Here is a 14,182-nt window from a genome sequence, read left to right as displayed (position 1 = left end):
TGATCCGTCCGAATACACACCAGGTAATACTCACATCGATATTTTTGTTAAAACTAAGTTTGAACATGTTGTTTTTTCATGTAGAAAGTTTTATTTTTCTATAATTTAGATGAACTGATCTGTCAACACACGCATCTGTGGACTGATTGTTATAAAACAAATTAATATTTTTAAATATCTCAGTAAATGATAAAATTTGATAAATAATGTGTATTTATCAGCATCTTCTATGTATTTATCAGCACATAAGCTTGTTGCATGCTGAGGTAGAGAAATATTTATTATCATTTATCAGTCAGATAAATATAGAGCAGTGAAACGCATAGGATTTCCTCTGGATTGTAGTGAAGTAGTAGAAATATTTTGGACTTGGTGTTTTTATCCCTGATGCTTTATACTTTTAAAGTATCTCAATCCCAGTTTCTTACCAATTTCAGATGCCAGCGACGATGAAGGAGACAACAATCCACCTTCCTGGATCCTGAACATATGGTCAGCAATGTTAGATGAGACCCGTAACAGGGAGATGCGGGAAGTGGCCTGGGGAGTACCCCAGGACCAGTTGGAGGAACCAAACAACCAATCACCTCCTCGTGATGTCCGAGATGGGTCTCCATTGGTGAACTGGATGGGATTTCACGCGGAGCAGCATCCAATTCAACCTCAACCACAGGTTACAGATATTATTCATCTTTGGATCATCATGTTTGGGAGGACAATATTAAGATCAGGACAGAGATTATACAAGGCTGGGTTGGGTATACATATGTGACACCAGGGGGACAGATGACACAGAGGAGGCGGTTTGTCTCACCCCCTGTTTTGTGTGTGTTCTTGTTTTCAGTTCAACAATGTGCCAACAGCGATGCACACCAGGCACCTGGAGGTGAGGCTGGCTCCTGTTGGATTATTGTACGTATCACACACATTCATTTAAAAACACACAACTCTGAGCATCTGTTTGTATCTTCAAACACGTTTTTTACGTCTTCTAATAAGTCCAATTGTGTTTATGTAGCAAAGGAAAGATGATTTACGGAGCTCCAGGAGACAGAGTTCCTTCTCCAGTGAACGTCCACAACTCAGAGTAAGTCTGCCTGTCTAGTTCACAGTCACCTCATGTGTCATATATTTATATTTATTTGTGTACAAGATGCTCCCACAGTTGTACACATTGGTAATTTATGTTCTCTGTCTGTTTTTTATGTTTTCCCACAGAAAGAGGAAACATGAGAGCCAGCAGGATGATGAGAGGCCTTACGTCCCGAAGCCACCCAACGCCTTCATGCTTTTCATGAAGGAGCAGAGGCCGAACGTTCTGGCCACCCACAAATCCACTGACTCTGCCACTGTCAGCATGATCATTGGAAGGAAGGTATGTGTCTTTGCTCTGTAGGTTTGAGACTCAGTGTCACACAAACTTCATCAGACAGTGTCTGAGACCACACTCCTAAAACCTCCCTCTAACTTTAATCTTGACAGTAAGTTTTATTCCTGTGCATGATTTGTTACTTATTTTCACTTTACAAGAGAACAGATCTAAGGTTTCAATACAGGACCTGTACCGACTCATGCAGATCTATGTGGATTATGCCTGTTTGTGCAGTAGTCAGCCTGTGGTTATATGTAGTTGTGTGTTGCTGAGTGCACTGACAGTGTGTTGCTGTGTCTTCACAGTGGAGGGCGCTGTCAGAAAACAAGCGGGATAAATATTATAAAGAAGCAAAGAGGCTGAAGCAGCTTCACAACCAGCTCTACCCGGATTGGTCAGAAAAGGAAAATTATGTAAGTACAGTGCTCACAAACAACTCATGCATGTTCACATCATAAGATTTCATGGTGCAACACAGCCACTGATAAGAGTTTAGATCAGCTGATGTCGGATTGAACGTCTGACATGTTTGTTTTTGTGTCCAGGGCCAAAAGCAGAAAAGGTTCAGGAAGAGCGGCCCCAGAGACGACTGAAGGTACGTTAATAATTATGTGGTTTCATATGAAATGTGACTAAATTATACGACCACGTGGATATATCTAACTTTTAAAATGAAGTTCAATAAATCATTTAATACATTTAGAAATATAGAATATAAAACATAATAACCAAACAATGAGGTTCCAAAGCTGCTTTTCTCTCAAACTTATTGGAAGAGGTCAGAACTTTTGTAAAATTTTATTTTGACATAATATTGACCTGATCAATTTCTTTCCCCTCTCTCCAGGAAGCATCTTCCTCACTGCATGATGAATCCATAGGACACTTCTAACTGAGCAGTTGGAGCCCTCCTCCCCTCACTGTACATATTCCCCTGATGACTCATCCTCTTTTTATTACCTTTTAATGTTCATATTTTATATCTCTGTGCATCTTAATAAAAAATGAAATTATTCCTTTTGTATCATCTTGTTCTGTCTCCCGTGCTGAAGCTACTATAACAAGTTAAATTATAAATACTTGACAGCATTCATTTTACACAATCTTGTCTGTGTGAGTCTGAGAGAGGCATCGTGTGCTACGGTTTGATGGAGGAGATGGACCCAGGATGCAGAGGTTATAACAAAAAGGGATTTAACATACAAAACAGGTCTTTAACAAGACAAAAACAAACTAACACTAACAGGAAAACTTCTGGCGACAAGGCGCACAGAGAACAAGGAAGCAGGAGAAGCTGGTGGAGACAGCAGTACAAAACAAACCTATAGAAGAATACGTGTAGAAACGAGTAGCACAACAATGAGTACAAACCGACAAAGGGCTTGGGGAACACAGAGGCTTAAATAGACACAAGAGAGAAGGCAGGAGCAATTAACCACAGGTGAAACACATGAGGACTGGGAAGACAATCACCGAAAGGAAGTGAAGATAGAAATCACACACAAGGGACAGATACTACAAAATAAAACAGGAAACAGAAATTACACTGATGAGACTGGAATTAACAAACTAAAATGACAGGACACCACATCGTGAGGTTAAAAGAATTATAGCTCCATTATAACTCCATGGACTGAGTTTATTTTAGCCTGAAGAAATCAGTTAATATTTTTTTTTCCAAAATTTTGTTTGTATAGCTCGAATTCAAAATGTTCCTTACAGGGCTTAACAACGTGCAACATCTTCAGCCTGAAATGTAACAGTGATCAAGCCTAAGCAATGGCAATTCTACTGATAGAGATGTTGCCAGTAATGGTTCGAGGCATATTGTATATCTTGTTATTCTACTTGTAGTCATAATCAGCTGCCAACAGGAACTACAAACACATTCAACGATCCATGATCCACTGTCACGATGTGACCGCAGCTGCGAACCTGGATCTGCTTAAATAAAGCAAAAGGACTCCAGGGAAAAAGTCAAGTCATGTCAAACCACAACCTCTTGCGTCCAGCATCACAACTTGCAGACAGTGATTGGCGCTTCCACCTAGGCCTCATGTGTGTTGAGCAACTGGTGACATTTAACAGTTGGTAACCCTGGACATTATATTGTGCTATATTTTGGCTGAAGTGTTATTTACCTACTTAGAGAAAATACACACAGACACGAGGAGAACATAGCATGGCCCAGGACAAACTGGGAATCTCACTAGGAACCTTCTTGTTGCATTAGTGCTAATCACAGCTCCAGCTCGCTGCCCCTGGGTTACGTATGTAAAGACAAACATGCTCCAGTGCTCAGTCAAATATTGAATAAAAGACATAAAGGTTCAGTGTGTAGAATTTAGTGAAATCTAGCGGTGAAGTTGCATTTTGCATCTAAACACCCTTCACCTCAACCTCCCTTTCCAAACATGAAAGAGAACCTGTGGTAGACTTCAGCTGTCATAAAAACTCAAAAGATGTTTCGTTTCTCCAGTTTGTAATACTGTAAATAAAAACATGGCGGCCTCCATAGGTAGGACCCGCTCCAGACGTAAATATAAAGTATTAGAATTTAAAGCGCCCATTCTACGGTAAAGAAAACAACAATTCATACTTCTACCAATAAATCCCTCTAACCTATATCTTACACACTGAACCTAAAGGGAAAAAAAGATGAATTTAAAATATAAAATGGTTTCTGAATTTATTGTATTTGCTGAATGAAAATGTAAATACCAGTGGTTAATCTCATGTCCCTTTGTTTTCCTCATTCAAAAACTGTATAGAAACAAACACTCATCAACTAAAGTCATTAAAGACAGACACAGATTGAAGATTTTATGTATTTGTGCTTTACACATGATGCAGCAGCAGTGCTTGAGTGAACACAAAACGTTTCATCTTCATCAAATGGTTGGGTTGATAATCTTGCCAACAAAGAGAGGGCTTTCTGTGGCACGGTCAATGATGACGAGCATGAACGGGCGATTGAACTTCAGGACAGGTATTAAGCCCCCAGAAGTGCGCGATGTGCCGATGCCTGTAGCGGCTGTAGCGGTGGCTCCGGCCTCGTCCACATCCAGGGTAGCTTTGTGCACCACCTTCATGGGGTAGAATAGAAGCAGAGTGAGATAACAGGTGGATGAAATGCTGGGAAAAAACGAATGCCATAACATACAGTATAACTCTCTTCCCTGACCTCTGACACTACCAGGTTCTTCCCCTCTGCGATGCCACTCAGGTCTGCACGAGTATCGAACATGTCCGTCATTCCCATTTCAATCAACACGTCTTTCAGATTGTAGGAAGTCTTGATGGAGTACTTTGGAAGATATATGTAATATTCCCTTAAAGCAAATAGACAAACATAGAGTGATTGATCTGACTGTGATAATTAATCAAAAGGAGCAAAACCCCAAAATATTGGATGACATTAGGATGAGTTCTCTCCACCTGCACCTCATCCACTTCAGCCATTGGCTGACATGTCCCGGGCAGATGGCGTTCTCCAGTGTTGCCATATCGTCAGGCAACAGCAGCAGCATGGAGGAGGAGCTGTTGAAGGGAAGGTGGAGGACTGACGTGTTTATAGCTTGGTCGTAATAGATGTCTACGTACTCCTTCATATTCATCATCTCAACTGGAACCTGGGAAGTTGGAGTTTTAAACATGAAACATCCAATAATTGGAAATCACACAGTGGAGGATGCATGATTATATGTAACTCATGTCCATTCAGAATAAATGGTGCAACTTTGAACCTTGGTGTTTTCATCCACTATGAACTCATCCTTCCTGGTCATCTTTGGATCAAATGGTTGATCCCACTTTCCTGTTTGAAGAGGAGAAATTAAAAACAGCTTATCACAGACATGTCAAACTTAAATGCTGGGAATTCAGAAACAGAGACAGAGGCTGTGTCTCAATTCGAGGGCTGCATCCTTTGGAAGCTGCATTTGTAGAACAAATTACGTCCCAAAGAGGTAATGGCGGCAAAAAGCCAGGTGAAAACGACAGATTTTTAAAAATGTTAGAAGATCTAATGGTACACATGTTAAAAAGACATCTGCCGCTGAATTGAGATACAACTAGAGAGAAACAAACACAGTTTGATGTCTCTTTTTACCTTTAAAGTAGATGTAACTTATGAGATACATGATTGTGTCTGCATCCAGGCTGTCCACCAGCTTGTCGATCTTCCCCTTGGTCTTCTCGGCCACATAGCTGTTGATGGTATTGGCACTTTTTACAGTGTTGGTGAAGTCAACATTGAACCCATCGGCCAAGTAGGACTTCTTCAAGACGTCCAGGAAATCCAGATTTGGCGTAAAGTCGCGATCGACGAACACAGCGGTGCCTTCGCTGGTGTCTTGATGAGACATTTTGTTTGCCTGCTCCAGGAGCACTTGGAAAGCCTCATCCACATTTGCCTGTGTCAGCTCAGAGCTGTTGAAACCCAGACCATTGAAAAGCTGCTGATGGGTCTCCCCCCGCGCTCCTACAGACAAGGCTGCCAGTGCCAGAGACACGCTCTTTGGTGAGAAGAAGATGTTCTTGCCTTCCGAGTCAGAGTGAGCAGCCAGCTTCCTGTACAGACGGTAGGTGAATCCTTTGTTGGCTGAGGACACCAGTGAGACGCTGTTGGGAGCAGTGTCTTGGTCTGTTGGACCTTTGACATCGTGATGCTCTGCATGGTGATGGCTTCTTCCAACGCAGGCCATTGCTGATAAGATCCAGATACACAAGGCTGCACGCATCATGATGAACTATGAGGAAAGTGCACTAGTCAAACACTGTTTATTTGGGTTGCATAATGTTTGCAACAATAAACACTCGAGAAATATGAGATAAATGTGTTGTGAGCACATGAAAGTTATTTTCTCTGTCTAGTAAGACAGAGAAAGAGAGCTTTCGAGCTTTAGAGCTCCGACAAAGACACATTTTCTTCACAGTTTGAAATTTTTTGTTGATTCTACAAAAATATTTCTGTATTTCTTTTGTTTTCTCTTCTTGTTGGTTTGAAATGGTCAGACGATGCTGATCAAACATTTTTAATGCATTGCTGCATTCGACACAGTGAACCACCAGATCCTTATCTCCTCCCTTCAGGACCTCGGTGTCTCAGGCTCTGCTCTCTCCCTGCTCTCTTCCTACCTCAATGAACACACTTATAGGGTAACTTGGAGAGGGTCTGTGTCTGAACCTTGTCCCCTCACTACTGGGGTCCCTCAAGGTTCTGTCCTAGGTCCTCTCCTCTTCTCTTTGTACACCAACTCCCTCGGCTCTGTCATTCACTCACACGGCTTTTCCTACCATAGCTATGCCGATGACACCCAACTAATCCTGTCTTTTCCCCGATCAGAAACACAGGTAGCAGCACGAATCACTGCCTGTCTGACCGACATCTCTCAGTGGATGTCTCAACACCACCTGAAGATTAACCTTGACAAAACTGAACTTCTTTTCCTTCCAGGGAAAGACTCTCCCATCCACGACCTGACTATTAACTTTGACAACTCCGTGTTAACCCCCACTCAGACGGCTAGGAACCTGGGTGTAACACTCGACAGCTAACTCTCCCTTACTGCCAACATTACTGCAACAACACGGTCCTGTAGATTCATGCTGTACAACATCAGGAGAATACGCCCCCTTCTCACTCAGAAGGCGGTGCAGGTTCTGGTCCAAGCTCTGGTCATCTCACGTCTAGATTACTGTAACTCCCTCCTGGCAGGTCTACCTGCTGCCATCCGACCTTTGCAGCTCATCCAGAATGCAGCAGCTCGACTGGTTTTTAACCAACCTAAATTCACTCACACTACTCCTCTCCTCCGCTCCGTCACTGGTTATCAGTGGCTGCTCGCATCCGGTTCAAAACACTAGTACTTGCGTACCATGCTGTGAACGGATCCGGTCCAGTCTACATCCAGGACATGGTCAAACGTTACACCCCACCCCGTTCACTCCGCTGTGCTTCGGCCAATCAGCTCGTTGCTCCCTCACTGCGAGCTAAACACTCATCAAAAACACGACTGTTTTCCGTCCTGGTTCCTAAATGGTGGAATGAGCTCCCCATTGACATCCGGACATCAGAAAGTCTACACATCTTCCGCCGAAAACTAAAAACATACCTCTTCCGACTTTACCTTGAATAAAAAAAAAAAAATAAAAAAAAACACTAACAACTTTTTCAAACTAACACTTTAGTAGCACTTAAATGGCACTTACTTTTAGCACTTTGTAGTTTTGCTTTATTTGAAGAAATTGTACTTTCTTGATTCTTGTCGTCCTTGGTATGTACCCTCGGGTTTGAATGCACTTATTGTAAGTCGCTTTGGATAAAAGCATCAGCTAAATGAAATGTAATGTAATCATGATGAACTATGAGGAAAGTGCACTAGTCAAACACTGTTTATTTGGGTTGCATAATGTTTGCAACAACAAACACTCGAGAAATATGAGATAAATGTGTTGTGAGCACATGAAAGTTATTTTCTCTGTCTTACTGTTAGAGCTCCGACAAAGACACATTTTCTTCACAGTTTGAAATTTTTTGTTGATTCTACAAAAATATTTCTGTATTTCTTTTGTTTTCTCTTCTTGTTGGTTTGAAATGGTCAGACGATGCTGATCAAACATTTATAAACCTCACGATTTTAATGAATTAGTTTAAATCTAATTCTTAGATTGTTAATCGTGATTATTTATTATATTAGAATTAATACTTAATATTCAAGGGCTTCAATTTTGAATTTCACCAGAAATACAACAGTTCAATAATTTCCTGCCTTTGTGGAATGAGGTTTTTTATCATCACATAAGATAAATAAAGGCAGGATTTATATTAACTGCTCTGACAATTTTCTAGAAAATTGTGTTAAATCAAAAACTGTCCATCTCATCTCAAGCAGTGTGACGGTGCGCACGGCGACCGTCACGGCAGCAATACACTGCCCCGTTTACACGAGTTATTATCGCCAATGTTAAATGTTTGTGACCAGGGCCGGCCCTAGCACATTTGGCGCTCTAGGCAAGCTTCACTCCTGGCATCAAAGTATTGGTTGGAGATGTATGTTATGGGTCCCAAAATTGATACCACAGCAACAAAGTATATCTGTAGAATACAGCAGGAATGCAGCAGCAGTAACGAAACGGAGCCTTCAGTTCCACATCCAGACTGCATCTTATTCAAATTAAACACAATTTCAAGTACAAACATTTCTTTGAGTGTAACTGCATTTTAAAGTGCATAAAACATACATTCAATTATTATGGTGTCTCTTTTCTCCAAACATCTTAATATACATCATCACTCGTAAAGAAATATAAACATTTATAATATAGACCTATTGAACATTAGCTTATAACTGGTTTTTTTAAGGCACAATAACAATACATGAATTACAGAGTCTGTGTGTGTCGGAGCTGAACTACACACTGTAAAGTAAACAATATACTGTCTCGACCCGCCTGCAAGACGACGTGCAGGTAAAATAAACACCTATACACGCGAATGTAGTCCCGCCCACCTAGTGCGGGAGTGTCTCTCCTCACTGCCCTGCGGAGTTTCTAAGTTTCACCAGTCTAACTCTAAGTAGACAATCAAAACAACATCAACACGTCTCAATGACACCCGTGGTGATCAAGCGAAGCTTTAGGAGCTAACGTAGGAGACTCTCACCCACTACTAACCTGTAGAGTACAGGATGAATGCAGCAGCAGTAACGACACGGAGCATTCACTTCCTCATCTAGACTGCATCTGTATGGAGGACCATACATGACATAAGTAAAAATAAATAAATAAATAAATGTATAAATAAATACAGAAATAAATAAATAAATGAATAAATAAAAATGGAAATAAATAAATAAATACAGAAATAAATAAATAAATATGTTAATACCAAAAGAAATGTCAAAAGAAATGTCTTAAATATATTTTAACATTTATTTTTTCCCTGATACATTTCCTTTGCATTTGCAGTGTCCTTATGCTAATGAGAAAGGCGGGCCTAACCGCAGTCTCATGCAGGATTGGTCACAGGAGTGTAATGATCCAGCCCTACTACTTCTGCCTCTCAATGCTGGTGTCCAGTAGCTGTTTGCAGCGTTGAGCCAGTTCACACTTAAAATGAACTAGTTCAAGTTCAGAGGGTTAGTTAAGGTTATATTTTATTGGGATGATTTAGCTGTCAGTAGTCCTGACTGTGAGCGTCACGTCTCCTGTTCTACTGAGCACAATGATCGAGCCGAGAGGAGGAGGAAACAGAAACTCCAGCTCGGTACAAACCACCTGCAGCCTCTGCTCTGATCATGAAGACGCTGATCTCTGAGCAGATGTGACCAGAGAAGCTCTGTGTTTCCACTGTTTCCACTGTTCCACAGAGTCACTAACTGGCTGTTTCACGGTGAAGAGATCAAGTCTCAGTCACTGCCCGTGTCTCTGAGCGAGTGTGTGACGGAGCGCAGGGGCTGTGTGTGTGTGTAGCTCAGTTGACCAATCCTGCTCGAGACTGAGGTTAGGCCCGCCTTTCTCATTAGCATAAGGACACTGAAATGTGGAAATAAATAAATGTGGAAATAAATAAAAGTTGCAATAAAAGTGGAAATAAATAAATAAATGTGGAAATAAGTTTAAGACATTGATTTATTTAATTCTGCATTTATTTCCATATTTATTTATTTATTTCCACATTTATTCCAACTTTTATTTTTCGATTTCAGTGTCCTTATGCTAATGAGAAAGGCGGGCCTAACCTCAGTCTCGAGCAGGATTGGTCAACTGAGCTACACACACACAGCCCCTGCGCTCCGCCACACACTCGCTCAGAGACACGGGCAGTGACTGAGACCTGAGCACTTCACCGTGAAACAGCCAGTTAGTGACTCTGTGGAACAGTGGAAACAGTGAAAACACAGAGTTTCTCTGGTCACATCTGCTGAGAGATCTGATCAGAGCAGAAGCTGCAGGTGGTTTGTACCGAGCTGGAGTTTCTGTTTCCTCCTCCTCCTCTCGGCTCGCTCATTGTGCTCAGTAGAACAGGAGACGTGACGCTCACAGTCAGGACTTCTGACAGCTAAATCATCCCAATAAAAAATAACCTTAACTAACCCTCTGAACTTGAACTAGTTCATTTTAAGTGTGAACTGGCTCAACGCTGCAAACAGCTACTGGACACCAGCATTGAAAGGCAGAAGTAGTAGGGCTGGATCATTACACTCCTGTGACCAATCCTGCATGAGACTGCGGTTAGGCCCGCCTTTCTCATTAGCATAAGGACACTGCAAATGCAAAGGAAATGTATCAGGGAAAAAATAAATGTTAAAATATATTTAAGACATTTCTTTTGACATTTCTTTTGGTATTAACATATTTATTTATTTATTTCTGTATTTATTTATTTATTTCCATTTTTATTTATTCATTTATTTATTTATTTCTGTATTTATTTATACATTTATTTATTTATTTATTTTTACTTATGTCATGTATGGTCCTCCATACCTCTGACAGTACGGGGTGCAACTGCTCCAGTGCCAAACGTTCCACATGAGTGCTGCTGTCATTTACTGATTTCTCTAATGAAACTACTTAAATTACTGTTAAAGTAGTTAAATACAATATTTTACCATACCACATATAGAAGGGGGCGCAAAAAACTCTGCCTAGCAAAAAAAAAAAATATTTTATTTTATTTTTTGCTCGGCGCAGTTTTTGGCGCCCCCCTCTGAGTGACTCCCTAGGCAACCGCCTATGTCGCCTGTAGGAAAGACCGGCCCTGTGTACTGCTGATGCAAAGTGTGACAGTCTGACATAGAGGTGCAGTCTGGCACCTCTGAGTTCAACAACAGGGCAACAACAGGCCTTGCAAGAAACCACAAACAGATGCTGTCTGGTTTTCTACTTAAACAGGAAACACGCCTGGAAAGATGTGATGATGAAGATGTTTCTTTTCTGTATGCAAATGTAACCCCACCTTCACCTTGTAACTGAGCTTTTGAATAAATACACTGTATACGGGAAGTACCGTCGAAGTTGGCTGCGACCTACTCAAAGGTGCGGACTTCCCTTGCAAGTAAAAACTACGTAGGAGTGTATGTGTGGTGTTTGATTAGTGAATTCTTACAACATTGATACATGTCTGGGTTAAATTCCCTCGACAATATCTGGATCATGTTTTAGTTTCCAGGAACTGTAAGGTGACAATATTTATATTCCGTCAGTTTTTAATTGTTGATTAAAGTTTTAAAGTAAAAATGTGACTCTGGTGCAGCTTCTGGTGAATCTCTCAGTTTCTTTCATAGATCAGCACTTCTTACAAACTAAAACTTTCAATTAGTTTTTACTGTCAGATACACTGTATGGGCAAGAGACTGTAGTGATCACACTAGAGTTTTGTACATTTTGGCTGCTATGCATCAGTATGTATAATACATGGTCTCAGTTTGATGCCATGGTGAGACAGTAATCATTACACAGAGCAAATACAGTGGTTGATAGAGAATAAACAAAGCCAAAGTTCATCTGCTTCCACAGGTAACAGATATTATTCATCTTTGGATCATCATGTTTGGGAGGACAATATTAAGATCAGGACAGAGATTATACAAGGCTGGGTTGGGTATACATATGTGACACCAGGGGGACTGATGACACAGAGGAGGCTGTTTGTCTCACCCCCTGTTTTGTGTGTGTTCTTGTTTTCAGTTCAACAATGTGCCAACAGCGATGCACACCAGGCACCTGGAGGTGAGGCTGGCTCCTGTTGGATTATTGTACGTATCACACACATTCATTTAAACACACACACCTCTGAGCCTCTGTTTGTATCTTCAGACACGTTTTTTACATCTTCTAATGAGTCTAATTGTGTTTATGTAGCAAAGGAAAGATGATTTACGGAGCTCCAGGAGACAGAGTTCCTTCTCCAGTGAACGTCCACAACTCAGAGTAAGTCTGTCTGTCTAGTTCACAGTCACCTCATGTGTCATATATTTATATTTATTTGTGTACAAGATGCTCCCACAGTTGTACACATTGGTAATTGATGTTCTCTGTCCGTTTTTTATGTTTTCCCACAGAAAGAGGAAACATGAGAGCCAGCAGGATGATGAGAGAACTTACGTCCCGAAGCCACCCAACGCCTTCATGCTTTTCATGAAGGAGCAGAGGCCGAACGTTCTGGCCACCCACAAATCCACTGACTCTGCCACTGTCAGCATGATCATTGGAAGGAAGGTATGTGTCTTTGCTCTGTAGGTTTGAGACTCAGTGTCACACAAACTTCATCAGACAGTGTCTGAGACCACACTCCTAAAACCTCCCTCTAACTTTAATCTTGACAGTAAGTTTTATTTCTGTGCATGATTTGTTACTTATTTTCACTTTACAAGAGAACAGATCTAAGGTTTCAATACAGGACCTGTACCGACTCATGTAGATCTATGTGGATTATGCCTGTTTGTGCACTAGTCAGCCTGTGGTTATAAGTAGTTGTGTTGCAACTACTTATAACCACAGCACTGACAGTGTTTTGCTGTGTCTTCACACTGGAGGGCGCTGTCAGAAAACAAGCGGGATAAATATTATAAAGAAGCAAAGAGGCTGAAGCAGCTTCACATCCAGCTCTACCCGGATTGGTCAGAAAAGGAAAATGATGTAAGTACAGTGCTCACATACAACTCATGCATGTTCACATCATTACATTACATGGTGCAACACAGCCACTGATAAGAGTTTAGATCAGCTGATGTCGGATTGAACGTCTGACATGTTTGTTTTTGTGTCCAGGGCCAAAAGCAGAAAAGGTTCAGGAAGAGCGGCCCCAGGGACGACTGAAGGTACGTTAATAATGATGTGGTTTCATATGAAATGTGACTAAATTATAAGACAAGTGACCACGTGGATATATCTAACTTTTAAAATGAAGTTCAATAAATCATTTAATAATAGTACATTTGGAAATATAGAATATAAAACATAATAAACAAACAATGAGGTTCCAAAGTTGCTTTTCTCTCAAACTTAATGGAAGAGGTCAGAACTTTTGTAAATTTCTATTTTGACCTTTATATTGACCTGATCAATTTCTTTCCCCTCTCTCCAGGAAGCATCTTCCTCACTGCATGATGAATCCATAGGACACTTCTAACTGAGCAGTTGGAGCCCTCCTCCCCTCACTGTACATATTCCCCTGATGACTCGTCCTCTTTTTTTACCTTTTAATGTTCATATTTTATATCTCTGTGCATCTTAATAAAAAATTAAATTATTCCTTTTGTATCTTCTTGTTCTGTCTCCCGTGCTGAAACTACTATAACAAGTTAAATTATAAATACTTGACAGCATTCATGATACACAATCATGTATGAGTCTGTGTGAGTCTGAGAGAGGCCTCGTTAGGTTGAAAAAATTAAAAAATTAAAAAATTATAGATAGATAGATAGATTACTTTATTCATCCCGAAGGGAAATTAAGTCGTCATAGCAGCCGGTATATTTGAATACAATAAAATACAATACAATACAATAATATATAGCTCCATTATAACTCCATGGACTGAGTTTATTTTAGCCTGAAGAAATCAATTAATAATATTTTGTGTGTATAGCTCAAATTCAAAATTTGCAGCATCTTTTGCCCTAAACTTAACAGATCAAGCCTCAGCAATGTCAATGATCTTCCTTTACATCCTCACTCTAAGCTTTCAATTTGGCTTCAGGAGACTCAGGGGACACAGACACTAAATTGTCTTAGAATTATTTCTAGTTGTTATGATTTAGTATATATTATATATTATTATAGTGTAAATTTTAGATTGCT

The 14,182-nt window shown here is 40.5% G+C and overlaps 3 protein-coding genes across 3 annotated transcripts; 2 read left to right on the top strand and 1 right to left on the bottom strand.

The window, feature by feature from the left end:
* Positions 1-770: 770 nt before the first annotated feature.
* Positions 771-2,381, top strand: LOC133949196 (lymphoid enhancer-binding factor 1-like). The gene is made up of 6 exons (XM_062383407.1): positions 771-912; positions 1,019-1,087; positions 1,219-1,375; positions 1,678-1,785; positions 1,918-1,967; positions 2,220-2,381. Exons 1-5 carry the CDS (start codon positions 866-868, stop codon positions 1,963-1,965), a joined length of 429 nt encoding a protein of 142 aa, XP_062239391.1. The 5' UTR covers positions 771-865; the 3' UTR covers positions 1,966-1,967; positions 2,220-2,381.
* A 1,801-nt stretch (positions 2,382-4,182) lies between these two features.
* Positions 4,183-9,072, bottom strand: LOC133949192 (hibernation-specific plasma protein HP-55-like). The gene is made up of 6 exons (XM_062383394.1): positions 9,050-9,072; positions 5,484-6,123; positions 5,119-5,189; positions 4,811-5,004; positions 4,557-4,704; positions 4,183-4,458 (listed from the first exon to the last, which is right to left on the bottom strand). Exons 2-6 carry the CDS (start codon positions 6,115-6,117, stop codon positions 4,264-4,266), a joined length of 1,242 nt encoding a protein of 413 aa, XP_062239378.1. The 5' UTR covers positions 6,118-6,123; positions 9,050-9,072; the 3' UTR covers positions 4,183-4,263.
* Positions 8,872-12,814, top strand: LOC133949210 (lymphoid enhancer-binding factor 1-like). Its single transcript, XM_062383408.1, has 4 exons — positions 8,872-9,023; positions 12,068-12,135; positions 12,242-12,310; positions 12,442-12,814. Exons 2-4 carry the CDS (start codon positions 12,089-12,091, stop codon positions 12,617-12,619), a joined length of 294 nt encoding a protein of 97 aa, XP_062239392.1. The 5' UTR covers positions 8,872-9,023; positions 12,068-12,088; the 3' UTR covers positions 12,620-12,814.
* The last annotated feature ends 1,368 nt before the right edge of the window (positions 12,815-14,182 follow it).

The sequence above is a fragment of the Platichthys flesus genome, chromosome 3, assembly GCF_949316205.1.
Source record: "Platichthys flesus chromosome 3, fPlaFle2.1, whole genome shotgun sequence".
In the NCBI taxonomy this organism is placed as follows: domain Eukaryota; kingdom Metazoa; phylum Chordata; class Actinopteri; order Pleuronectiformes; family Pleuronectidae; genus Platichthys; species Platichthys flesus.
The sequence above is the reverse complement of the archived record's forward strand: the minus strand, read 5'-3'. Positions and strand labels throughout refer to the sequence as shown.